We start from the raw sequence: 27,755 nt of genomic DNA on the forward strand, positions 1-27,755 counted from the left end.
TTGGGTTTTGGTTGCTAGTGTTGAATGAAATTTCATTAAGTAATAACCACCTTCCGTGCCGGGGAGACATGGGCTATCTTGTGTCTGGCATCTCTCAGTTCTCCACAAACAGACCGAGGGAAGTCAGAGAGGCACAGTGACGCCCCACAATAGTGTGGCCTGGAGAGTGTCCCTTCCCTTTCGTCCGCTCGGCAGAGCCACCTGAGTTCACCTGATGGAGTGACATTGGTACCTATAATGGGGTACCTCCCTCACCAACTGGTTTCTCACAGATGCTTGCTGGGCCCCAGATACTTCTGCCTCTGGTCGGGGCTTAGCACGCCGCTGTCCCACACCCATGTACGTTGTCCGCGTTCGAGGGCCCCGGGCCGGCTCAGATGACCTGGGTTTGCCTAGTTTTAGAGCACGCTTGCCCAGCAGCAGAAAACTCCATGTTGGGGTCTGCGAGCACCATTTTCTCACTTGTTACTAACAAATATCCTCGTCACAGGCTTGAACTCAAGTTGAAAAAGGAAAACTGGGGTCCCTGGAGTGCAGGGGGCTCCCGGCAAGTGCAGTTCCACCAAGGCTTCGGTGACCTGGCCATCCTCAAGCCCAGTAACAAAGTGCTGCAGGTCAGCATCGGACCAGGCCTGCCCAAGAATTCCCGTAAGTGTGCACGGCGCCCGTGGCAGGACCACCGCCTGGCCCTCCCTCACCCTGCTCGGGGCCAGACTTGTTTCCTACGAGATGCTCACGGGGCTCTGCGAGGCAGAGAACCAGTACATTTACTGCTTCCTGGGGCTGGGGTTTACTTGACATTGAAGCATTTCCAACCAAACCAGCATCGAGGCAAATGAGCAGGTTAAACCTTTCTGGATAATTTCGCACTTAGGTATAGCAATCCTGGCATTACAAATACTGTGTTTAAAATAAATCAGGGGAGCCTGGGTGGCTTAGTCGGTTGAGCGTCCAACTTCAGCTCAAGGTCATGATCTCATGGTCTGTGAGTTCGAGTCCCACGTCGGGCTCTGTGCTGACAGCCCGGAGCCTGGAGCCTGCCTCAGATTCTGTGTCTCCCTCTCTCTCTGACCCTCCCCCATTCATGCTCTGTCTCTCTCTGTCTCAAAAATAAATAAACATTTAAAAAAATTTTTGGGGGGGCCTGGGTGGCGCAGTCGGTTAAGCGTCCGACTTCAGCCAGGTCACGATCTCGCGGTCCGTGAGTTCGAGCCCCGCGTCAGGCTCTGGGCTGATGGCTCAGAGCCTGGAGCCTGTTTCCGATTCTGTGTCTCCCTCTCTCTCTGCCCCTCCCCCGTTCATGCTCTGTCTCTCTCTGTCCCAAAAATAAATAAATGTTGAAAAAAAAAATTTTTTTTTAATTTTTTTAAAAAAATAAATCAGCTTGTTAGCTTCATATGTCCAGCCCATTCCAGTCAGATCTTGTCAACAGTACAAACATTACCTTTTCTGGCAGTTAGAAGAAATTGACCACGTTTTACCAGCCCTTAGCCGGGTTTCACTGTATTACTGTGCATCAGAGCTAATGGCTCCTCCTTCCACCATAGAACCAGCACTTACCTGGAAAACCCATCCTGCCACCGCACTGCACTAACTCCTTCACCAACCTTTGATTCTTTTTCTATTTATTAGCAATGTTTGTAATGTACAGCATAGAGTAATCGTGTATGCTATGCTTTCATCTACTGTAGATATCTTTATAGAATTTTCTCCATGCGTACAACAAATGGATGCCAGGTATAAAGGAGGCCTTTGTGAAATCTGTCTACAAAGGTACACGCTGGCATATGCTGTAAGTCACTAATACAATACAGACAAATAGACACGCAAAACATGTTGGTGTGTCTGTATCAGTTGGTACTTACAGAAAACAGACAGCAGATCTTTTGGGTTTTGTTTTAAGTTTTCTCTTTTTTTTTTTTTAAGTTTATTTATTTTGAGAGAGAGGGAGGGAGAGCACACGAGGGGCAGAGAGAGAGGAAGAGAGAGAATCCCAACCAGGCTCCACACTTTCAGCGCAGGGCCCAACATGGGGCTTAACCTCACGAACCATAAGAGCATGACCTGAGCTGAAACCAAGAGTCGGATGCTTAACCAGTTAAGCCACCCAGGCGCCCCCAGACAGCAGTTTTTGAAGACGCTTTTAAATACACGGATTCTTGGGATGCCTGAGTGGCTTAGTCAGTTAAGTGTCTGACTTTGGCTCAAGTCATGATTTCGTGATTCATGGGTTTAAGCCCTGCGTCAGGCTCTGTGCTGATAGCTTGGAGCCTGGAGCCTGCTTAAGATTCTGTGTCTCCTTGGCACCTGGGTGGCTCAGTCGGTTGGATGACCGACTTCGGCTCAGGCCATGATCTCACGGTCCGTGGGTTCCAGCCCCGCGTCGGACTCTGTGCTGGCAGCTCGGAGCCTGTAGCCTGCTTCGGATTCTGTGTCTCCCTCTCTCTCTCTGCCCTTCCCCTGCTCAAGCTCTGTCTCTGTCTCTCTCAAAAATAAATAAACATTTAAAAAATTAAAAAAAAAAAAAGATTCTGTGTCTCCCCACTCTGGTCTCCTGCCAATACCTCCTCCTGGCCAAACCCAACTGGAATGCAGAGGCCTTTTGGCCCAGGTGAAGCAGTCCTTTGGGCTCAGAGCCTGGCAAAGAAGAGCAACAGATAACCAGCGGGTTGTGAACAGTGTTCAGTAGGCCCCGAAGTGGAACGTCCCCTAATCAGGAGGGAAGGAATCTAGGTACTGAGAGGGAAACCCTCACCAGGCCGCTTCCCCTTGTCCCCGGACCTCAGGACCTCCTTCATTTTGTGTTGTTCGTGCCTTCTCACCTCCCATCCCTCTCAGTTCCTCAGCCCTTCTCTTTGCAAGAAATTCCCTCTGCACCCCTCTTCTGGTCTGCCTTCCTTCATGTCCTACTGGAGACCTATCTATTGGTTTCCTTTGTAATACATGTCTCTGCAGAGGTGCCATCTCCTCTGCCCGGCAGTGTTCTTTTGGCCGCCCCAGGCCCAGTTCTGACCCACAGTGGGGTTCCATGGACCACCAGTTCATTTTCTAACTCCTCACGTCTGTGTCAGAAGTACAAGTCTTCTACCCTCTGTGGTCTCTGTTTTCATCGGAAGGCTCTTGACCCTACACTGATGTACAGTGAGCGCTGAGATGTGCTTCTTGCCAGTGACCGTGACGGGCAGCACTCACGGGTTCATTCCGTGCTGTGTTCAGACCACGAGTGCAAACGTTAAAATGTCCCACCCATCTCTTTTGAAAGCCCACAGAAATAGAAACGCTTTTGTAAGACTGTAAAGCCATTGTCTCTAACATTTCAACACCGTGGGTCCATCGACATGTCTTCCGGCCCCTCCTGTTCCATAGCTACTAAGACAGTACTTCCCTCAACTGTCCCTTCTGTATGCAGGCTCCTTGCATATCTGGCTGGAACCTGGATTCCACACTTCTCGAAAGTTTTCCATAAGCAAGAAACCATCAGAAGCCATAAAACCAACCAGTGGTACTGATTTTGACTTTGTCTTGTTTGTTTGTTTCAGGTCCTACCAGAAGGAACACAATTCAAAACAGAGGTTATTCCGGTGGGACGCACAATGCCAACTACCCAATGAGAGCCGCCCCTCCCCCTCCAGGTAAATCCAGCGTGTGCCCGAGACCAGGACCACTAACCTGGACCCATCATTTGTAAAATGTATCTGGGAAGAAACCCATTAGCAGATAAATGCGCACATATTACCCAGCCATGAGCCATTGCAGTGCCAGATGCACTCCCGCCAGCATAATGGCCCTGCTTGTGACCCCAAAATGCAGGAAAAGCATGAGCTCGTGAGACTGAACTGAAGCTGAGTTAACGATCTGGATTTCATTACCTAGCAATATTACTCCCAAAGGGAAGACTTCTTACATCAGTAAAAGAAAAAGGAGTTCCTTGTCCATGGCAACCAGGATGTTGTCAGCTTTTCAGTTGGGAGGATGTGGCCTTTGTGGGGCTAGGAGTTCGCTGGCGATAACCCCTCCACCAGCACTCTGTTCCCGCCAAGTATCACGATGATATTTTGCAACTAGTTAAGAGCTTCATGAATAAGTGGAAAATTTTTATTTTCAGTCAGATAGGCACTGTATTCCAAAAAACAAAGGAATATCTAAAAGAATTACAAAATTGATACAAAAAAATTTTTTTAAACCTTAAGTTTCATATTTCTCATATTTTATGATAAAAATACAGCACGCAGGTCAATAAAATCCAAACCTGAGTCAATGCAAGACTCTTTGCCTGGAAAAATCCATTTAGTGTTTTAAGAGCACTCTCAAAATGCACAAGATGTTTTTCCCTCACTCACAAAATTCAGTTAATAAAGAGCTGCCCCCAGAATATTGGGTGTTTGTAAGTTCAGGAGTCTGGGTCTGAAACGGTCACCTTAGGACCACACTTAAATCATCCCAGACAAGGAAATAGCAGTGTCTGAAGTAAGCAGGGAAAAGCATTTCTTTCATCTCCTGCTCTGCAATCTCGAAGCTATATGCTAAAATATGGACACCCGTGCCTAGCAGGAAAAAACTAATTCAGATCTCTTTGGGAGTCCCCATGCTTTCTGCCCAGCTCTCTTTCCTCCCCTCTGCCTTTACCCTTAAAGAAAATCCAAGCATAAAGGAACCTAAGAGAGCCACTATAATATTGTGGTACTACTTACGTGCTGGCGCCCACCCCCCCCCCCAGCCCCACCCCACCCCTGTGCAGAATCCTGGCCAGACCACCTGGAAAGTTCATTTGCCTCAGCTTAGGTTGGCCAAAGTTGTCTCAGACCAAATACCCGACCTTGAGCTCGGCTCCCAACCCCTCTACGTGACCGTTTTTGTCAATAAAATGAGGCAGTTGGACCTGAATCCCTTTTATCAGCCTTTCTCACACTATCTGTGGTGAAGGAACAAGGTTGGGTTTTTTTTCTCTCTTTTCTTAATTTCTTGTTTTGTTTTGTTTTGTTTTTATTTATGTTGAGAGAAAGAAAGGTGAGCAGGGGAGGGGCAGAGAGAGAGAGAGAGAATCCCAAGCAGGCTCTGCACTGCCAGTGTGGGGCCCGACACGGTGCTTGAACCCACGAACTGCGATTTCATGACCCAAGCTGAAGTTGGATGCCTAACCAACTGAGCCACCCGGGTGCCCCTTAATTTCTTTCCTTCTTTCTTTCTCAGCCTATCACAAACCATGCTTTTATTGTAACATATAATAAAAATGAGTAGAAGAATGGAATTTTAAAAGCATTCAAAATAGAAGCCAGAATTTCTTACTGGATTCAAAGGACATGAAATAGGTCTATGAAGCTGCTGTGAACGCTTCTAGGTGCTTATTCTTAATTTCTGAACTTATCGAGGGTGAATGGGTCACGCGCAGCATGGAGCAGCCCATCTGTGACACCCCCCCCCCTTTAATTTCATAGCCCTACAGCACGTCCTGCTCTGGTTTGCCCCTCTCCTTGGCAACCACCAAGCTCCTTGTTTCTTTAATGAAGAAACTGACACACTGAAAGGTCATATATCTTGTTCAAGGTCAACAGAGCTAACCTAGGCAGAACCCAATCTGACCTGCTGGTCTCTCTTATAAACTGACGGTCATCCCACCTGTACCAAAGAGTTCTTTTCTTAATTCAGTTGGAAGAGGTTTTATAGGAGGTTTACCAAAATGGGCCTGGGGAAGTCTTGTTCTTCATTCTTGCCCAGATCTGTCAGTGGGAGAAGAGGTAAGGGAGAAGAAGAGATCACACATACAATGGAAAGATAATGCCCCTTTTGGCCAAGGCCTGTGGTTTGGAGCCCATCACCATATTCCATTACTTAACAGATAATGTGATCTTGACTAGGAACAGTTGTTTGGCTACGAGAGTTTGCCCTATCTGGATTGATCGAACCAGTGGCCACATTTCCCTGCCTGTGTAGAGTGCTCCCTCTACCTCCCACAGGGGACTCCTGCAGAGGACACCCAAGACTGACCCCTTGAAAATGGACGTCCAACTGTTTAAACAGCTGCCTGCCAGCCCTCTTGAATCATAGCCTCATAATTTTTCTTAGATCTAAGAATGTGCCTGCCAACTCATTGCAAGCTTACCTTTCCTTGCATGTGGGCTTTGAAAGCCTGAATGAACATCTGGTGATTCTGCTACCCAATTCAACAAGCATGTGTGAGTGTCTGCTATGTTCCAGGCACTTGCTAGGCAGCTTACAGTGTATCAGCTTTGTCCCTCACAACATATTTGCAGTCATGTCCTCTGTATTTTCAGATGGGAAAACTGAGGCCTGGCGATGGAGAGCCTTTAAGCAGATCAGAAGATGTAAGCTTTGTTTTCTCCCGTTTTTCTCTCCCTAGGTTACCATCAGAACGGAGTCATCAAAAACCAATTTGTGCCACATCCCCACGCTCCTGGAAACCAGAGGTTAAATCAGAAAAGTCTGTACACCTCCATGGCCCGTCCACCCTTGCCACGGCAGCAGTCCACCGGCTCAGACCGAGTGTCACAGACGCCGGAGAGCTTGGATTTCCTTAAGGTCCCAGATCAGGGTGCTGCCGGGTAAGGGTCCCACCCCCTATAGATGAAGTTGGTGACCTCTATCTCCATCCATCACAGCAAGGTCCAGGGATTTCTTTGGGCTGTCTATACATGGTTCTAAAGTTGTTTTCCACCTGCGTGGTATAATCCAGGACCCAAGGCCATGAGGCTCGTGGTTGGCATTCGTAAAAGTACCAGCCAGGTTGACAGCATACAACTCATTCTCTGGAGACGGCTTATCATGATCATCAGAAGAGGGTCCCCTTCAGCCCTGAGATTCAATTACTCTGTGACCTATCTTGCTCTCTGGCGTGGCTGAGGAATGATGGGGTTTTGATTTATGTCTGTGCCTGCTGCTGCATAAACACTACAGCTCGAAGAGCCATTAGGAACACTAAGAATAACATCCCAGCATTGTACGAGGTATAAATGCTTTTATGAATACATATCTTCAGGGCTTTAAAATGAGAGCCTCGTAGCCTTTCTAGAACTGAAAATGAAGAGTGACAAAAAGAAACCCCGGGTTTTTAGCTGGAGGAAGTAAAGACTTCTAGAACTCTATTGATATTCAAAGAGTTATTAGTGTGGAAAGGCGGTTGGACACGTCCTGTGGAGTCACCAGGCATAAAACAGGCCCACTCAAAGACGTGTAAGTGATCTCTGCCAGGAAGTAGCTTTTGGCATCAGTAAACAAAGGGGCATTCTAGAACCCCAAAGATGAACTGCCCTAGGATGTAAGGAGTACCTTGCCCCCAGAAGTATTCAGGCATGGGGTGGATGGAAATAAGCAAGCAGATGTACTGTAGGGTGAGGTTGTCAGGTACCAGATAAGGATGAGGGTCTTATTTCAGTCCCTATTACCTAGCTAATATTGGACCTGCTGCTTACCCTCCCTGAGCTTTTTCTCCTCATGTATACACTGATGTAATGGCCACCATGCATGCACGTTGTTGGGAGGACTAGAAATAATATACATTAAATACCCAGCATGATACTGGGCATGTAGGAGCCACTCGGTCTGCGGGGGCTTGATGACAGTGATGGTGGTGGTGGTGGTGGTGGTGATGATGATAGAATCATTATCTCACCGAGGCTGAACTAGTGACTTTGAAGGAGTCCTCCAACTCCACATGATTCTCCATGGTAGAGTGGTTTTCTTCACTGAACCCAAGAGTGGGCCTGCTCCAGCCCACTCTTCCCCTTTCTCATGCCTGCCTGCATCTTCCATTCTCTCCGTGGCTCCACCATGATGGAGTTTCAGATGTGGTCGGGAGACTCGTGGATGCAATAGAGCAGTGCTGGGAGAGAGACAACAGCTCCTGCCATTCACCTCCATTTCCCATTACAAGATGTTTTTCCTGCCTTGTCAGCTTCCTTCTAAAGACCACAAAGCTTTTACAAGCTTAACCATGTTCTCCTGGGGTTCCTCTTCCCCTGGCAAGTCTCACCTCATTTGGGCTCCAGATAGGAAAACACCTTAGTTTGGTACAGATGGCTGTCAGTAGAGATGATGCCACTCTACCCTGGATCTCTCTCCACACCTACCCCCCACTTTTGTGTAAGTCGCTGCCTCCCACCAGTTCCAACGATCATGGCCTGCTTGATTGGCTTGATCAAAAGCAGTAGTTCTCCGACTTTAATGTGCACAGAATCACCTGGAGAACTCACTGGCCCACTTCCAGAGTCTGACTCAGTAGGTCCAGGGCGGTGCCCAAGAATTTACATTTCTATCAAGTTCTCAGCTGCTGTTGCTGCTGCTACTGATCCAGGGACCACATTTTGAAAAGCACTCCTCTAAAGGCATCTGTTCTCTAACTGATAAAGCCAGGAAAGATTCTGTGTACAAGTGAATTGAGAGGGTGCTGTTGAGGCAGAATTAAGATTTTTACTCCATAACCCAGACCTACACTATTCAGATGGATGAACCTAATGAAAATAATCAAACAATTCTTCCTGGGCCCGCGTTGAGGTTCGTGTCCCAAAGTAGGCCGAGAATTAAAATCAATCAATCAACAAAATGCATCAAATCTCTTAGCTCTGTCTGTTAGCTTCCTACTTGCATTGGCCTTGGCAAGCAAAACCATCTTTCCAGCCCTGCTTTGCAAGTTACAGACTTGCACACCAGCCAACTGCTAGCATCTGTCAGCCAAAGGCAGGCAATTTAGGAACATAGTGTCTTAACTGAGGCTGCTCCCTTCCAGCCCTCAGCTGCGTGGCTCCCTATTTGAGTCTTAGCGTACCCTTTGCCACCTCTTGGTCTGAAGATCAGGCGTACATAATGTGGCGTGGCGATGGCTATGAGGCTGGACAGAGAGGGCACCTTCACAGCTGGCTACCAGGCAGTAAGATTTTCCTGACCTTCTGTGGTCTGTTCTCTTAGTAGGCACACTGAGTCCAGGAGCTGCAAGAATCCCTTCTACCCTCCTCCTTGTACACTTAAATCTGCTGTAGTGCAAACATTCCTTAGAAAATCGTGCTCTGGTCAAAGGTCTGAACTTTTTCTTCATAGTTATTTTCTGAAACACATCAAGTGAAAATTAAAATCATTTCTAACGTGGCCAGTGACCTTCGGCATGCCTTACACATTTCAGAAGCCTCGGGGTCACCTGCATTTAATAGCTCCTCTTGGCCAAGAAAACATGAGTTGCCTTCATTTCACAGCAGGTTGTTGAAGCAAACAGCAGCCTTTGGGATCCCAAACTTAAGCCTTCCCATAAACAAAAATTCCTGTAAAACGTCACAGTTCCAAACAGTGACCTTGAAGGTGCCAATCTATAAAGGCAAGGTTTCCGCGGTCTTTTGCTCCTCGGGCTTTCGTACTCTTGGGCTTATCTTCCCTTTCCCTTTCCCACCCCCAATGCACTTTTCTTTATAGACGTATTTAGCATAAGCAATCATTTCTTTTGGATCATGTAATGTGGATAAAATCAAATGGTATAATTAGCACCTCAAGTTAATTCAGGAAAGTCTTTGTCAGTTTATTTTAGGTTCAGCCAGGTTTTTTTGGAGAGAGCATGAAGCCTTTGCTAAATTAATTACCATCCCAACTGGATCCTTTACCCTTGGCTCGCCACGTTTGGGACATGGTGGCTATTCTTACTGTCGTCCTCATTGTTACTGTCCAGGGAAACTAGGAAAGATGTAGAGGGAATCGTTACCCTGCAGTCTCTTAGCATACCTTTTGAAATGTCTGAATCAGGTTCAAGGTCTTTCCTGAGAATCCAGAAAGAGAACAGGTTAAGCAAGAATCATACAAACATTTCATTCATCAGCCTTTGCTCTGATTTCATAGGAACACTTGATTTGCCAGTCACGTGTGCTTTCGGTTATCCCTCCTATAGCTGAGACGTACATAATCTGACTCCATTTCATCACTGGAAGCATTAAAACCCAGACTGGAAATACCTTTTCTGTTGGCCTCTTTAATCCTATGGTCCATTTCATGGGAGGGCAACTTCAGGAAATTTCAAGATACTCCAGAGATTAATCCAACTAGAAGTAGGAGAAATAGAAAAATATTGAAAGTGCTCAGTGGTTGGGCTTCTTGCCATGCCACAAAGGGGGAGGGATCGATAGAAAAATTCAAATGCTGCCTGTATGTCTCTTGACAGGATTCTCCTAATGGAGTCATATTTTCAGGCGGCTTAAAATTTCCAACAAATGTCCAATAGCAATATTTCTCAACCCATAATCTACAGGAGCAGCAGCCGTATCCTGGCCGAGGCAGACATGAGGCTTAGGAATTCCTGGCATCCGTTCCCACATTTCCAGTAATGTTTATAGATTCAACCTTTTGGAATACAGCATATTTCAAATAGCCAATGAAATAAAATGCCATTATTTTCCTTCTTGGAATTTCAAGACATAAATCTCACATCTGCAGAACAAAGCAGTGATCTTAGAAAGCTCAATCCCAGCTCCCCCTGGCATAGACTAGCTACACCCAGCCGCCCCAGAGGTGTGGGAGCTCTGAAACGTTCACAGAAGGTGGCCTGGTGGTGTGCAGAGAGCACAGGGGTCACAGTTGCAGGAACCGGGTTTCGGTCCCATTTCATTTGTTCGTTCCTTCATTGATTCGTTCCTCAAATATTTACTGAGCCACATGCCTTTTCTGTGCCACACGCTGGACACTTACCAGCTGTGCTTCCTCATGTTTGGCACCTAATCTTTCTACACCTTGGTGTCCTCAACTGTACAATAGCGATAATAATATAATGTTAAAGCCCACTCCTCGGGGTTGCTTGATTAAATAAGGGCTTTGTAAACCACAAGCATGATGCAACTTGAAAGTTTATCTGTATTGGTCTTATAGGGAAATGTTAATATTCTTTTTTTAAAGTTTATGTGTTTTGAGAGAGAGGACACATGTATGCATGTGTACATATAAGGGAGGGGCAGAGAGAGAGGGAGAGAGCGTCCGAAATCCCAAGCAGGCTGTGCGCTGTCAGCACAAAACCAGAATTGGGGCTTGAACTCAAAAACCGTGAGATCATGACCTGAGCCAAAACCAAGAGTCAGATACCTAACCGACTGAGCCACCCAGGCACCCTGGATAATATTAATATTCTCCTAGGATTGAAAGGCGGCTTTAGTCTCAAGAACTCAAATCTCTGGACCCCTTGAGGGTCTAAGCTTCAGGCATTGCAGCTTTAACAGGGGAAATAGGTGGCCTAGGAAAGCCAGACAAGGGGACCAGTGAGGGAGACACCTTCCCCTTCACACACGTATGGAAGAGCTCTGCCGCTCGCTGTGGGTGCAGAGCAACAGCAAAGCAGCCGTGAGGAAAAGCTTGCAACAGACGCTCTTGCATTTGGACCATGTAAAAAAGTCCACAACCTCTTCTCCAGCTATACTATGACTCCATCTTTTTCTAGTTGAACATCCTCTGCTCCAGTCACCGTAACAGCTAACATCCCATGGAAAGTGACAGACGTTACCAGGAAAGAGCAAATGCATGAACACTCAGTTTAGGGAGCCTTGTCACCATTGACGTCATTTGCGGTTTTGCTTTCTCATGGGCTTTCGGCATCTTGTGAGATCGAGCAGTTGTCTGTGAGGGTTCAAGTGTCAGTCGATATCCTGAGGTCTCAGGGCAAAGGTCTTCTTCAGTCACTAAGACAGGACTTCTCCAGCAGCGTGGTTTTTCCAAAGCAGCCTGGATGGAAGGCGCTTGATGACTTGGGAAACCTCGTGGTGTGGGTTATAATGTGATGGCATCAGAGGTCTGATGCCCAACTCAGAAAACGACCTGCTGTAAAAACAGGCTGCTGTAACTCAGTTTCTTCCTGTGTTTGTCTTCTTACTGGGGGAGAGATATGCTCAAGTGGGAAGTGTGTACAAATTCTCCCAAAATGATGGTCAAGCAGTAACAGGAAAACTGGATTACATTGTGCAGAAGTTACCTAGAAGGAGACAGTTTGCTCAGTGACATGGCAGTTTCCAACTACGTGTTAATATGTATAACATGAACACTTATTATTGAAATGGCAACAAGAAAAAGAACCGTTGCTGTGAGTCTGAAATTCTTGCTCCAACCCCCATTAGCCCAATGACATGATTGTTTTTCTAACACAGTTTTCAATCCTGTAACGCTTAGTAGGCGTGCAAATGTCACGTGCCAAAATTATCTGAGTCCCGCATGTGTGTTACAGAACACATCCAGGCGGAGCACAACAGTGTGAGGACAGCAGTGTGCTGCTGAACGACTGGCTGTCCACACACCAAAGGGCCTGAGTCGTGCTCAGTTTGCCAGTTTCTACTCGCCATGGCCAGTGCCAGGCTACCGTCATGACCACACCGGCCTCGGGCTTGGGAAGAGATGTGCAGCCACACACCGTTACCGACTTAAGCAACCAGACGTTTTTAACCTCAAGTGCAGAGACAGAAATGAAATGTAGCAAAAGAATTAGGAAGAGTTGAGTGATGAGTAGTTTTTGCTTGTGCTTTTAATTTTGTCACTTGTGTGTTCCGTTTAATCTTTAACAGTGGCCGTTGTTTAACGACTCACAGAATTCCCAATGGCCTAACAACCCTCTCTCCTGGGCTGGACGAGCCAGTGCCAGCCGCCTGAGCGGGAGGGTCGTGTTTGCTGTGTGGGCAAGTCTGAATCCCTCCTTCACTGCATTGACCAACCGCCCCTTGGCCGCAAGTGGAGGCTCCAGGCACCTAAAAGGCCTCATTAATCAATTTCTGGCAGCTCCTAGTCATGATCTCTCCCCATTATTGATTACACAGGATCGCCACCTAGTGATGCAAAAGAGATTGTGTGGGTTTAAGGCTGCATCAGTCTAAGATAGAGCTAGGAAAATGGCTGTCCCTCCCGACTGCTTTCTGCGATGGTTTCTGGGTCTGCAATGTGGTGAAATGTGGAGGCAGCAGTCTCTTCATCAGCACAGACTTCCTGTGTACCGTGGTACCTCTGACCGTAGAGATTTTGTTGAGAGTGCTCTAGAAAGCATTCTAAGAATTAGAAAAAGAACCTGGACCATTGCCTGAATCTCCCTTTTTTACAGATGAAGACGCTGATCCTTAAAGAGGTGAAGCGACATCCCCAAGCCACATGCCCGCCAGTGGCCAAACTGGGCCTCACACCCGGCGCACTGACTCTTCAGCCAGTGCAGTGTCCCTCCTACTCCTGCACACGGTCATTCCATGAGAATGTGCAGACTGAGGCCACGCAGTGTTCCCGGGCCTGGTGCCAGGTCCGGGGGCTACAGTGGTGAACATGAAGAGGCCCAGTCCCTGCCCCCATGGAACCTTTGGTCCTAAGAGGGAGTCAGCTGAATGGTGACATAGGTCCCTGGACTGCCACATGGACCCCCTGCTCTGAGCAGGTGTGAGCTGCCCAGGATGTGGTGGGGGGTTTGAAATGAGATCTGAAGGCTGAGCAGGCATTAGCAGTGCTGCTTAGGGCAGGGGTGGGCCGAGGGGACATCAGACCAAGGGACCTCAAGGATTACTGGGGGATTTGGGTTCCCATGTAGGTCCTTGGCAAGTTGGTTTCAAAGGTCTGTGTGGCTGGAGCTCTGGGAGCCTTATGCGTCTGTTATTGTGGCGTCTAGGGATGAGACCGGCAGGAAGTCCCAGGAACCTACAGTGGTCATTTCACGGGAGTGTTGTGAAATTAAGTGAGGCCACATCTGTGAAAATGCCTAGCACAGTGCCTTGCCCAGCACAGCCACAGCCCAGGCGAGTTTATATTTCATACAGCTATAGGCAGGGGTTCCCAGACGACGTCCCTTCTGCCCACACTCACAAGAGTGAAACCATGCTCAGATGTGAGAATGAGGGAGCAGGAACCGGCCAGGAAGATTTTGCTGTCACTGGCTGCCCTGCTGGAAGAGTTGTACTCCGTCCTGGTCACAGAGGACATTTAAACAGGAAAGAGCCAGACCATAGTGACCTTAGGGTTCGTTGTCTAAACAGACACTTCCCTGGGGGTGCCTCAGTGACTCCATCAGTTAAGCGTCCGACTCTTGATTTCAGCTCAGCTCACGATCTCACGGTTTGTGAGTTTGAGCCCTGCCTGGGGCTCTGCGCTGATGGTGTGAGGCCTACTTGGGATTCTCCATCTCCCTCTCCCTCTGCCCCTCCCTTAGCCACTCTCTCTCCCTCTCAATATAAATAAACTTTAAACAGACACTTCCTTAATGCAAAATGCAGAGCTATTCCCAACCTCCACATCTATTCCCCATCAAACACAGTCTTCCAGTCCACACTCTTGTTCCGCAGCAAACAATGCCTCATCTCAAAGCTGCCTGGACTCTTTATGCTCCCACCTGGGAAGCACAGTGAACCCCGTTTAGCCAAGTAGTAAATAGCCAGATGGTTTTACGTTGGTAAAGCGTGGGAGCCGCTGTCTGGGGCCTGGGACAATCAAGCCAACTGTTGCCAAGGGCCTACAGGGGAACCCAAATCCGCCAGTAACCCTTGAGGTTTTACCTTGATTGGGTTTACTTCGATTTATCCTCTGATGCCTTGGGACCAAATACCACGCAGTGGCTGTGTTCAAATAGGTGTTTCAACAGTCCTCCCTACCTCCATCTCCTTCTCCAGCCTGCCCCGGTTCTGGGACACCTGGTGTCTGCCGTCTCAGAGTGGCTGAGGTCACTCTGGGTGTCAGCAGTGTGGTGCTGAGCCAAAAGGGGTCTGTGTAAGTTACTTTTTTTTTTTTTTAAGCAGATTGTTTTGAGATATAATTTATATACCATTAAATGAACCTTTTTAAAGTACCATTCAACTGTTGGGATTTTGGGTTTTTTTGTTTTTGTTTTTGTTTTTTTTATTTAAGTAATCCCTGTACCCAGTGTGGGGCTCGAACTCATAACACCGAGATCAGGAGTCACATGCTCTACCAACTGAGCCAGCCAGGTGCCCCCATCAGAATCTAATTTTCAAATTTTCATCATCCCCAAAAGACACCTCCTTCCCATTAACAGTCACTGCCTCCAACCCCCAGCCTCAGCCCCAGGCAACCACTAATCTGCTTTCTGTCATTATAGATTAACCTTTTCTGGGTATTTCGTAAAAATAGAATCCTTTTGTTAAATTGGTTAAAGGGCATGTATTATAAATGGAATTGTTTTCTCCGTCTTGTGTTCTCTAATCTTTCTGAACGTGTTTATTGGTTCTCCTAGTTTTTTAGTGCAGTGCATTCCTTAGGATTTTCTATATGCAAGATCATCTCATCTGCACATAGAGGTATTTTCACTTGTTTCCAGTGTGAATGCCTTTTATTTTTCTTGACTGATCGTTCTTGCTAGAGCTTCCAATGCAGTACTGAACAGGTGGTGAGAGCTGACCTCCCTGTTTTGTTCCTGATCTTAGGGGGAAAGCATGGTCTTTACCAGTAAAGATGATGTAATCTAGGAATATGTGAAATCAGTGTCCTAACGCCAGTCAGGGCTCCTAAAGGTAGGAAGACAGCAGCGTGGCCTGTGGCAGGACATGAGGCTGGGAACCAGTGGGGACCACACCTGGCAGGGACTTTGTAGGCCTCATGAAGGGTTTTGGTCCATTTCCCAAGAGCAAGGAGAAACTGTTAGTATTTTTTGTGGAGGGTGAAGTGAACTAATAGACACTGAGTTGGGGGGATATTCAGGGAGCCCAGAAAGGAAACAACCGGACATGGAGGGGGAGGAAGTGCCAGGGCTGGGTCAGAGCTGGAGGCGATGGGCAGAGGAGCCAGGAGGTGACTCCCAGGACTGCTGCAGGGAGGATAGTCCTACATTTCAGAGCATCATCCAGCTTTGTCTCCCCACTAAGAGGCCCCCCTGGCCCCCTTTTCCCAGGGACGACACCCAAGTCCCAGTACTCGTGGGCCCAGAGGCCTTATCAACCTGCACTAACTAATGTTTGTAGGTTTCCTCCCTGGACATAAGAGAGTCCAAGTCTTCTCCTTCTATGAATATCTGGCGGGGGCGGGGGCGGGGGGGAGAGTGTGTGTGTGTGTGTGCGCAATGTTCCAATCCTGTGCCCTGCAACTGCCAGGCTGGTGGCTTCTCTCCCTCCCAGGGTATTCTAATGCACACCCTCCTCCACTCCCCCTTCCTTATTGCTGGGAAATCAGATGACTTCTGGTATGCAGGCTAATGGCTCTTATTAACCAAATGCTGACACATCCCTAATATATAGGTTGCTTAATTAAGAGCCTGCTTGCCTGGCCAGCTTTCAGAGAGGCAAGCACTTCTCTAGGAGGGAATGGGGATTTCCAGTGGACTAGGGAGGAAATTATGTCAGGCTAATCATCTATAAGATACTTTTCCTCCAGGATAAAAGAAAAGTGCTTGGTGGTAGGTGGGAAGATAGGGATGGGGGTTGACCTAAGAAGAATGGAGCCTGAGTAACCTTAGAGTTTGCTCCCTCCCACACAGGGAGCCCCCGAAATCCCACCCTGACAGGAACAGTCCTACCCCCCCAGGTGGCAGCCAGTCCCCCCTCCCCACCAGATCTAACTCGCTCATCAGCACCCGTCTACTGTCATGGGGCCGCAGCAAAGACAGAGCAGCTCTGGCCTCCTGAGATCACAGATCAAAACTGGGTGTGCTTTCCCTTCCAGGACGCAGGCCCAGGGAAAGACCCTCCCTTTTCCTTCTTCCTTCCACAGGTGTCAACAGCCACCAAGTGGAGTGCCACCCAATTCCTCTGAAAAGAAACCTTAAACGTAACTTTCTTTCCCCCCTTTAATTTTTTTTTAATTTACATCCAACTTAGCATATAGTGCAACAATGATTTCAGGAGTAGATTCCTTAATGCCCCTTACCAATTTAGCCCATCCCCCCCATCCCACAACCCCTCCAGTAACCCTCTGTTCTCTATATTTGAGTCTCTTATGTTTTGTCCCCCTCCCTGTTTTTATTTTTGCTTCCCTTCCCTTATGTTCATCTGTTTTGTATCTTAAAATCCTCATGAGTGTAGTCATATATTTGTCTTTCTCTAATTTCGCTTAGCATAATACCCGCGAGTTCCATCCACATACTTGCAAATGGCAAGATTTCATTCTTTTTGATTGCTGAGTAATCCTCCATTGTATATATACACATCTTTTTTATCCATTCATCCATCGATGGGCATTTGGGCTCTTTCCATACTTTGGCTATTGTTGATAGTGCTGCTATAAACATGGGGATGCATGTGCGCCTTCAAAACAGCACACCTGTATCCCTTGGATAAATACCTACTAGTGCAATTGCTGGGTCATACGGTAGTTCTATTTTTAGTTTTTTGAGGAACCTTCATACTATTTTCCAGAGTGGCTGCACCAGTTTGCATTCCCACCAGCAGTGCAAAACAGATCCTTTTTCTCTGCCTCCTGGCCAACATCTGGTGTCGCCTGAGTTGTTAATGTTAGCCATTCTGACAGGTGTAAGGTAGTATCTCATTCTGGTTTTGATTTGTATTTCCATGATGATGAGTGATGTTGAGCATTTTTTCCTTGGGTCTGTTTGCCATCTGGATGTCTTCTTGGAGAAATGTCTATTTGTGTCTTTTGTCCATTTTGTCACTGGATTATTTGTTTTTTGGGTGTTGAGTTTGATAAATTCTCTATAGATTTTGGATACTAACCCTTTATCTGATATGTCATTTGCAAATATCTTCTCCCATTCCATCAGTTGGCTTTTAGTTTTGATGATTGTTTCCTTCACTGTGCAGAAGCTTTTTATTTTGATGAGGTCCCCATAGTTCATTTTTGCTTTTGTTTCCCTTGCCTCCAGAGACGTGTTGAGTAAGAAGTTGCTGTGGCCGAGGTCAAAGAGGTTTTTGCCTGCTTTCTCCTCGAGGATTTTGATGGCTTCCTGTCTTACGTTTAGGTCTTTCATCCATTTTGAGTTTATCTTTGTGTATGGTAAGAAAGTGGTCCAGGTTCATTTTTCTGCATGTCGCTGTCCAGTTTTCCAGCACCACTTGCTGAAGAGACTGTCTTTATTCCATTGGATATTCTTTCCTGCTTTGTCAAAGATTAGTTGGTCATGCATTGGTGGGTTCTCTATTCTGTTCCATTGATCTGAGTGTCTGTTTTTGTGCCAATACCATACTGTCTTGACGATTACAGCTTTGTAATACATCGTGAGGTCCGGGATTGTGATGCCTCCAGCTTCGGTTTTCTTTTTGAAGATTGCTTTGGCTATTCGAGGTCTTTTCTGGTTCCATACAAATTTTAGGATTATTTGTTCTAGCTCTGTGAAGAATGCTGGTGTTATTTTGATAGGTATTGCACTGAATATGTAGATTGCTTTGGATAGTATTAGCATTTTAACAATATTTGTTCTTCCTATCCAGGAGCATGGAATATTTTCCCACTTTTTTTGTGTGTCTTCTTCAATTTCTCTCATAAGCTTTCTATAGTTTTTAGGGTATAGGTTTTTCACCTCTTTGGTTATGTTTATTCCTAGGTATTTTATAGTTTTTGGTGCAATTGTAAATGGGATCGATTCCTTGATTTCTCTTTCTGTTGCTTCATTATTGGTGTATAAGAATGCAACTGATCCTGTGCATTGGTTTTATATCCTGCCACTTTGCTGAATTCATAGATCAGTTCTAGCAGTTTTTTTTGGTGGAATCTTTTGGGTTTTCCATATAGAGTATCATGTCATCTGCAAAGAGTGAAAATTTGACCTCCTCCTGGCCGGTTTGGATGCCTTTTATTCCTTTGTGTTGTCTGACTGCTGAGGCTAAGACTTCCAATACTATGTTGAATAACAGTGGTGAGAGTGGACATCCCTGTCATGTTCCTGACCTTAGGGGGAAAGCTTTCAGGTTTTCCCCATTGAGGATATTAGCAGTGGGTCTTTCATATATGGCTTTTATGATCTTGAGGTATAATCCTTCTATTCTTCCTTCTTGAGGGTTTTTTTAATCAGGAAAGGAGGCTGTATTTTGTCCAATGCTTTCTCTGCATCTGCTGAGAGGATCATGTGGTTCTTGTCCTTTCTTATATTGATATGATGAATCACATTGATTGTTTTGCAGATATTGAACCAGCCCTGGATCCCAGGTATAAATCCCACTTGGTTGTGGTGAATGATTTTTTTAATGTATTGTTGGATCCGTTTGGTTAGTGTCCTGTTGAGGATTTTTGCATCCATGTTTATCAAGGAGATTGGTCTATAGTTCTCCTTTTTAGTGTGGTGTTTGTCTGGTTTTGGAATCAAGGTAATGCTGGCTTCATAGAAAGACTTTGGAAGTTTTCCTTCCATTTCTATTTTTTGGAACAGCTTCAAGAGAATAGGTGTGAACTCTTCAAATGTTTGGTAGAATTCACCTGGAAAGCCATCTGGCCCTGGACTTTTGATTTTTGGGAGATTTGTGATTACTAATTCAATTTCTTTTTCTGGTTATGGGTCTGTTCAAATTTTCTATTTCTTCCTGTTTCCAACTTGTTTTCTTTTGTAAGCAAATGATGTAGGCTTAACTTGGTTTGTCCTTGATGAAAATGTTTTCTTCGTCCCTTTTTTCTTTTTAATTTTCTTTTTTTAATTTACATCCAAATTAGTTAGCATATAGTGCAACAATGATGTCAGGAGTGGATTCCTTAGTGCCCCTTACCCATTTAGCCCATCCTCCCTCCCACAACCCCTCCGGTAACCCCAGTTTGTTCTCCATATTTATGTCTCTTCTGTTTTGTCCCCCTCCCTGTTTTTATATTAGTTTCCCTTCCCTTATGTTCATCTGTTCTCTTAAAGTCCTCCTATGTGTGAAGTCATATGATATTTGTCTTTCTCTAATTTCACTTAGCATAATACCCTCCAGTTCCATCCACGTAGTTGCAAATGGCAAGATTTCATTCTTTTTGATTGCCGAGTAATACTCCATTGTGTGTGTGTGTGTGTGTGTGTGTGTGTGTACCACATCTTCTTTATCCATTCATCCATCGGTGGACCTTTGGGCTCTTTCCATACTTTGGCTATTGTGGATAGTGCTGCTATAAACATTGGGGTGCATGTGTCCCTTTGAAACACACCTGTATCCCTTGGATAAATACCTAGTAGTGCAGTTGCTGGGTGGTAGAGTAGTTCTATTTTTAGTTTTTTGGGGGAACCTCCATACTGTTTTCCAGTGTGGTTGCACCAGCTTGTATTCCCTTTTTTTTTTCTCTAAATGCTTTTTATGAACATATTTAACAGATAGTTGTTTCAGATATAAGTTTAAAGATCTCACAAGCTATAGCTCTATGCCTTTGAGACTGTATGCATGGAGACTGGAGGCAATACAGTGTATACAAAGAATACATTTAAAGCTAGAAGATTCAGATTAGGATTCTAGTGCTAGAGCTGTTTTTGATCATCACCATGAAGAGGGGGGGATGCTACTGGCACCCAATGGCTAGAGTCCAGGGATGCTGCTAACCACCTGTGGTCCATAGGACAGCCCCACAACAGAGAATTATCTGGCCCCAGAGGTTAGTTGTACTGAGGTTGAGAAATTGCTCTGGTTAAATTCTCGCACCAGAATATTCAAAGCAGAGGGCGCCTGGGTGGCTCAGTCAGTTCAGCATCTGACTTCAGCTCAGGTCACAATCTCAGTTTGTGAGTTTGAGCCCCACTTCGGGTGAGCCTGACTTCTCTCTCTCTCTCTGCCCCTTGTGGAATTCTGTCTCTCTGCCCCTCGCTCACTTACACCCTCTCTCAAAAAAAAAAAAAAAAAAAAAAAAAAAAAATTCAAAGCAGCATTTTTTTTTTTTTTTTGCAATAGTAGAAACTGGAATCATCCCAAACAACTATCAACAGTGGAGTCGATAAGTAAATTGTGACATAGTCATGCAATGGAAGAGTATAAGGCCATTAGAATGCATGGCCACTACATTCATGCATCACCAGGGTACATCTCGAAAATGGAGCGAGTGATAAAACATGATTCCTTTTATACAGTTAAAAAAACAGGCAAACTATGTGTACTGTTTAGGGATACTTGTGTGTGTGGTAAAACCACAAAGAAAAGCAGTCATTAATACAAAATGTAGGGTGGTGGTTGATTCTGGGAAGGACTGCTGTTGAGGAGAAACACCACATGCTTCTATGGCACTGGTGAAAAATTCTGTTTCTGAAGTTGTGGGGGGTGCATTTTTAATTTCAGAGGAAGTTTACAGAGTGGCGTATCTTGTAAGGACAGAGCTGGATTTGAACTTGAGCAGGCTAGTGCTGGCCCCTTGCTCCAGACCACCATATGGTGCTGCCTCCTGTTAGGTCCCTTCTCTTACCTGCCTTCACTCTCTCCACAGTGTCCGGAGACAAACGACCAGTCGGCCTCCCCCAGCAGGGGGCAGACCCAAGCCCCAGCCCAAGCCTAAGCCTCAGGTGCCACAGTGCAAGGCTCTGTATGCCTACGATGCTCAGGACACAGATGAACTCAGCTTCAATGCCAATGACATTATCGATATCATCAAAGAAGGTAAGTGCATGGCTGGCTGAGACAGCGTCCTAAAGAACATTCAGTGTCATTGCCATAAAAACTAGTTTAAACATGAAGGGAATTTATAGGTGCCTCTAATTGAAACTTGCAGCGATAGGCTAGGGCTTCATGCTCAGTTTGATCAGGGCTCCAGCTATCTATCGATCGATCTATCAGCTCTGCTTTCTTTGTATTTGCTCCCTTCTTAGGCTGTTTTCCGTCATGGCAATGAAATGGTTGCCATGCAAACAGATCAAATTGTGTTTGAAATCTGCTTTATCCCTGAAACTTCTCTTAGCCATTGGACAAAAGTCCTAGATTTTACTCTCATTAGACCCAGTTGCTCATGTGCCCATCCCTGAATCTCTAGCAAGGCAAAGGCTGTACCTGTGGTAAGTTAGGTGTGGCAGGGACTTCTTTGGAAATGGTTGTTAAGACTATCCCACCCAAACTTGGTGGCCTCCTCATAATGATGGTAGATGGAATGGAAGCCAGGGAGACAACCCGTAATATCCGTTGTAAAAGTAGTCTGGGGGTGTCTGGGGGGCTCATTCGGTTAAGCTTCCAACTCTCGCTTTCAGCTCAGGTCATGATCTCAAGGTTGCAAGATAGAGCCCTGTGTTGGGCTCCATGCTGAGCATGGAGTCTGCTTAATTTTCTCTTTCTCTCCCTCTCCCAATCTCTCTCTCTCTCGGAAAAAAAAAAAAAAAAAAAAGGCTGTGAGCTTGGCTGAATGCCTTATTAATTTGGTAGAGAAGTTAGAATGTGATATACATATGACCAAACATTAGTGCTTATGGAAGTACTTTTAAAACGAGAACTCCTGACTTAGGATATTCAAAAACACCATGAAGGAAATGGCATTTGTGAGGAATGGGACAGAGAAGCCATGGAGGGCAGAAAGAGCAGGTCACTTTACGAAAGTAAGCCAATGCTCAACCACGGTGCAAGATCTCCCAGGAGACAAGAGGAAGCCAGGAGTGTCCTGGTAGTGGAGGACCCTGAATGTCAGGCTGAGGAGGACTTGTGTACAGTGGGGAAGCCATTACGAACAGAGCAAGGACAAACTGAGTGAAACGGGCCTTGGTAAGACTAGCCTTCGGGAAGAGGTGGCCAGGACACACAGTTCCAGGAAGGGGGTTATTATCAAACTCCTTGATCACATGAGCTCATAGGAGACTTCTAGGTCCCTGGACTGACCTCCTTCTAAAAGACCTCTGGACATTATTTTGATCTCATCAAATAGTTTGATCTATCATGAAACTAGATAGCCATCTAGCTTGCTATAGATTTTAATATTTTAGCCATTTAGTATCCTTCCTCCAAAGTGTCGGAGTAGAATTAAGGGCTGAAATAAATGCTTAGTAAACACAAATAGAATTTTTATCACCAGCTTTGTTCAGCAAAAATACTGGAAATGACCAATTACCCAGTAACAAAGATTGGGTAAATAAGCTTTGCTATATCCATTTAGTGAACTTCAATGACAAACATTTTTATTAAAGATAATGATGCAATACTATATTTACTGAAATGGAAAAATGTTCATGAGAAAAGGCAAAAAGGTTATACAGACTGTAGTCTCATTTTTGTAAGAATGGAAAATAGATGACTATATGCACGTATGTATGTTATATATAATATATATCAAGTGGTCTCCTTAAATGTTGAATTTTTATTTCTTTTCAGTTCTCAATATTTCAGATTTTTCTAGAAATACCATGTATTTTGGGTATAATCAAAACAATTACATATTTGTGTCAAGTGTAGGGTCCTAGAAGTTCTCAAAAAATGCTATAAATTATCACTCTCATTTATGCAGTGTGGTGTGAGTGCAGGAATAGACATATAGATGAGACAGAATAGAATCCAGAAATATAGCCATGTGTATACAGATATTTAATATATGATAAATGTAGCATTTGAAACCAGGGGAAAGGATAGGCATTACTTTCCATTTTGATAAGAAAATAAAGTTCAAGCTCTACCTCATACACAAAATATCAGACTAATTAAATATCTAAATTATAAAAATCTTAGAAGGAAACCTAGAATATTACATTAATCTTTGGGGGTGAAAAGTCTTCCAGTGGAGAACATCAAACCCAAAAACCATAGAGGATTTAAACCTCATAAAAAGGCTAAATTAAAATCTTCTGTATAGTGAATTGCAACAGCACAAAGTTAAATTATAGAAAACAGGCTAGGAAAAAACATTTTACACCTCTAAATAGCTCCCCCACATGAATAAAAAGACACAGTCCAGTCCAAAAGTGGACAGAGGCTCCTGAGACGGTGCATGGAGAGGTTCCCTACCCTTTACCCATCAGTGAAGGAGAGCTAACAACTCCACCTGTGACACCAGCAGAAGATTGAAATAAGATGCAGGTCACACTCCCTTTTCCAAATCCTTAAGTTCTGAGTTTTAGAAACCAGAGACGGTTAGAAAGTCGATAATGGTGTGTGTGTATAGGAGATATTACCACCTATTAGAACACTTGGTGGTCCCAGGGCAACAGCCTGGGTCAAACTCAGCATCTCTGCTGTGCAACAACTGAGCATTCACCCTCTGTCGGAAGAGACATCATAAACAAACTCAGTTCAGGTCAGGTTTTGCCATCAAATGAATTACATGAGCCTTTAAGTTTTAAGAACTTTCTGGATTTGGTCATTGCAAATAGTTTGGACTATAGTATCTGTGGTAAGTCAGGGTGAAAGGTACCTTCTTTCATAGCTTACAGCTAGAATAGACTTGGGAAGGAAATTTAACACTTATTTATCAAAATTTTAAAACCCATGTCAATATAATTACTTTGAATTTACATTTAACCACTTCCATCAAGAAAAATCCTAAATAAATAAATATTTAAATGTATAAACAGAAGTCATAGAAGTATGGGAGAATTTTCTTTTTTAATATCAGTGTGGGAAATATTTATAAAAGTGATAGAAAATCAAGAAGCTGTAAAAATATCATTTGCTTCAACTACTTAAATATTAAAATATAAAAAGTTAGTTAAAAATGGGAGGGGGGGATATTTGCAACCCATATGACAAATCCACTAATACATAAAGAATTCCTAATTAAGAAGATAAACACCCGGGAGCCTGAGTGGCTCAGTCAGTTAAGCATCTGACTTTTGATTTCAGCTTAGGTCATGATCTCACAGTTTGTGAGATCAAACCCCATGCTATTAGCACAGAGCCCTATGTGGGATTCTGTCTCCCTCTCTCTCTGCCTCTCCTCACTCACTCTCTCTCTCAAAATAAGTAAACATTAAAAAAAAAAAAAAGTAGGGACCAGTGGCACCTGGGTGGCTCAGTCGGTTTAGTGTACATCTTCAGCTCAGGTCATGATCTTGCATCCATGGGTTCAAGCCTTGCATCGGGCTCTGTGCTGACAGCTCAGAGCCTGGAGCCTGCTTTGGACTCTGTGTTGCCCTCTCTCTCTGCTCCTCCCCTGCTTGCGCTCTGTCTCTCAAAAAATGAGAAAACGTTAAAAAAAATTTTTCTTAAATAATGGCCAACAACAGAGAAGGTGGCAAATGATAGTAAGTCATGCAGCTATTGGAAGAGAATATGGAAGCTCTGTATAAACTTATATGAAATGGTCTTTAGTATATATTAAGGTTAAAAACAGTGCAGAATGTGTAGTTTGCTATTGTTTGTGTACAAAAGGGGTAATTTTTACAAATACTTGCTTTTATATACATGAAATATCTCTGAAAGTATAAAAAATATATAATATTGCATGCCTTCAAAGAAGCGATCTGCTCATGGTTCATGAGATTGAGTCCCTTGGAGGGCTCTGTGCTGACAGCTGACAGAGCAGGGCCTGCTTGGGATTCTCTCCCTCTCTCTCTCAAAATAAATAAGCATTTTTAAAAAGAACGGATCTGGGTGGCTGTTGTTACTGTTTATGTACAGTACATCTAAGAATATTACCTATTACAAAAATGAATCATATTGTCTTACAAAATAAAACGTCTGTATTCTTTGAAGGGACTTTTTTTTTTAATGTTTATTTTTGAGAGAGACAGAGTACGAGCAGGGGAGGGCCAGACACAGAATCCAAAGCAGGCTCCGTGCTCTGAACTGTCAGCACAGAGTCCGATGCGGGGCTCTAACTCAAGGGCCCCGAGATCATGACCTGAGCCAAAATTGGCCGCTTAACCAACTGAGCCACTCAGGTGCCCCAAAAGGGCTATATTCTTTGACCCAGGAATCTATCCTACAGACCTACTTGCACATGGACATAAAGATATATATGTGAAAGGTTATTCCATCAATAGTGAAAAATTGGGAAAAAATGTCCATCAGTAAGGAAATGGTTCTATAAATCATGGCATACAGTGCAGCCCTTTAAAAAATGAGATACAAACATGGAAAGATGATAGCGATTAAGTATTGAAAAGCAAGATGCAGAATAGTAAGATACAGAATGGCTGTTTAAGATGAGTGTGTGTACAGTTAAAATCACAGAGGAGGGTCTGGAAGAACATTAGCACATACTTCTCACTGGTGGAGGGTCTGGCATTAACGTGGGAAGTGTTGGGCATCAGTTTCTCCCCAGAGTAGATTCTGCACTGGAGGAAGGAGCGGGAACGGTGCAGTGGAGGAGTAGCCCCCATGACGAAAAGTTGGGGTGGTGGGGGGGGGGGGCAGGACCATCCCACCACAACCCACCAGCCTCCCGTGGCCCCACCACGCACTGGGGCTGGCAGGCCTAGGCCCTGAGGGGCGGTCAGGCAAAGGCTCAAGGTGCAGGAGCAGGATCTTCCTAGAACGGGGCCTCGAGTGCTATGTCTGCCGAGGGGGAAGGGCTCCTTTTTACAACAGACTCTTTCATGTAAAAGAAAATAAAGAAGGAAAAAGAACGTAGAAGGAGCCAAACCACCTTTGCCCTGTGATGCGCCCACAGGACAGGGTGTGTTTAGCCCAGGCACAACTGCCTTGCTCACCCTCACTTTCACCTCCTCTGTCTCCTGCAGATCCTTCTGGCTGGTGGACGGGTCGACTACGAGGCAAGCAGGGCCTGTTCCCCAACAACTATGTGACCAAGATCTGAGGTGCACAGAGACGCTAATGCACAGGCAAAGGAGCTCCAGACAGGGAAGGGGACATTTGGGGGCTCTCCTTCTGATCCATAGCGAGCAATTGCTTCCTTCTCCAAGGCCTAGAGTTTTTCTGGCACCTTCCCCATGGAGGACATTGAAAAGCTGGGTTGGGGACAGGGAGTGTCACTGCATAAATGATCCTAAAAGGTAGCCTCTTAATAGGAGCCCAGGAGGGCAAAACCACCACCCACTAAGATTTATTTATTGTATTTAAACCTGGTGAGAGGACAGGCGAGGTCCACTTGGACCTTGTTGGCTCTATCAAAACAGCACCCCGCTCGCTCACCAGGCCCAGGGAATGGCTGTAGGCGGCCACTGACAAGTGCCTTTAGTCAAAGAGCACATTTATTTCCTCCCTCTTTTCCTTACCTGACACACACATTCCTCTCTGCCACTTTCCTTCAGGGAGGACCTGCCCTCTTTGCAGGCTGGGCTTGACATGAGCGGGCACTTCCCATGCGAAGGCCAAGGGCCAGCGTGGCCTGCTGAGCCCGCAGGTGCAGAGAGCAGCTGGTTTACACTTTGCCGGGACCCATCAGGCTGCCAGGCTAAGCAGGGGCTGGGCTGTTGGCCTTGCTTTCTCTGGGTCTTCAATTGGAATGTGGCTGGCCCATGTTGGTTTTGTGTTTAATGCTGTACCTATTATAAGAAGGATCTCTTTTTTTCAAGCTGTACATTTATAAAAACAGATCATATACTGTATATGTAAAAATCTCAAGATGGTAGCAACATGTATGAATGTACTAAGTAGTATTCCACTGTACTTATTCATAAGGTAGGTTTTATTACAAAACTCCCACCAGGTACTTACAAATGTGCACTACTCCTTTTCAACTATAGAATCAGTGTTACTGCTTTCTAGCCCAGCCCCTGCAAACCCTTCCCAATCCTTTCCCCGTAGGTAATTTTCCTCTGCCCCCTGTGCCCTTCCCCTTAACTCCTAAATAAATAAAGGAATCATGAACTACCTGTTCTTTTGTGACATTTGTTATAGGGTGAATGGTGTCCGCCACCCCCAAAAAACATGGTGAAGCCCTAATGCCTGTGACCTCCTAATATGACCTTATTGGGAAATACAAGGGTCTTTATAGAGATGATCAAATTAAAATGAAGTCATTAGGGTGGGCCATGAGCCAATATAACTGGTGTCCTGATAAAAAGGGGACATTTGGACATGCATGGACACGCAGAGGGAAAATGATGTGAAGGAACA

At 45.2% G+C, this 27,755-nt stretch overlaps 1 protein-coding gene across 1 annotated transcript in view; it reads left to right on the plus strand.

Moving 5' to 3' along the window:
• Positions 1-27,509, plus strand: part of MYO1E (myosin IE) — a 213,985-nt gene extending 186,476 nt beyond the window's left edge. The window contains exons 24-28 of the mRNA XM_043555306.1: positions 491-648; positions 3,540-3,632; positions 6,359-6,560; positions 21,256-21,425; positions 26,417-27,509. Of these exons, the coding sequence (XP_043411241.1) occupies positions 491-648; positions 3,540-3,632; positions 6,359-6,560; positions 21,256-21,425; positions 26,417-26,493 (700 nt within the window). The 3' untranslated portion in view covers positions 26,494-27,509. The remainder of the gene's footprint in view (positions 1-490; positions 649-3,539; positions 3,633-6,358; positions 6,561-21,255; positions 21,426-26,416) is intronic.
• The last annotated feature ends 246 nt before the right edge of the window (positions 27,510-27,755 follow it).

The sequence above is a fragment of the Prionailurus bengalensis genome, chromosome B3, assembly GCF_016509475.1.
Source record: "Prionailurus bengalensis isolate Pbe53 chromosome B3, Fcat_Pben_1.1_paternal_pri, whole genome shotgun sequence".
In the NCBI taxonomy this organism is placed as follows: Eukaryota; Metazoa; Chordata; class Mammalia; order Carnivora; family Felidae; genus Prionailurus; species Prionailurus bengalensis.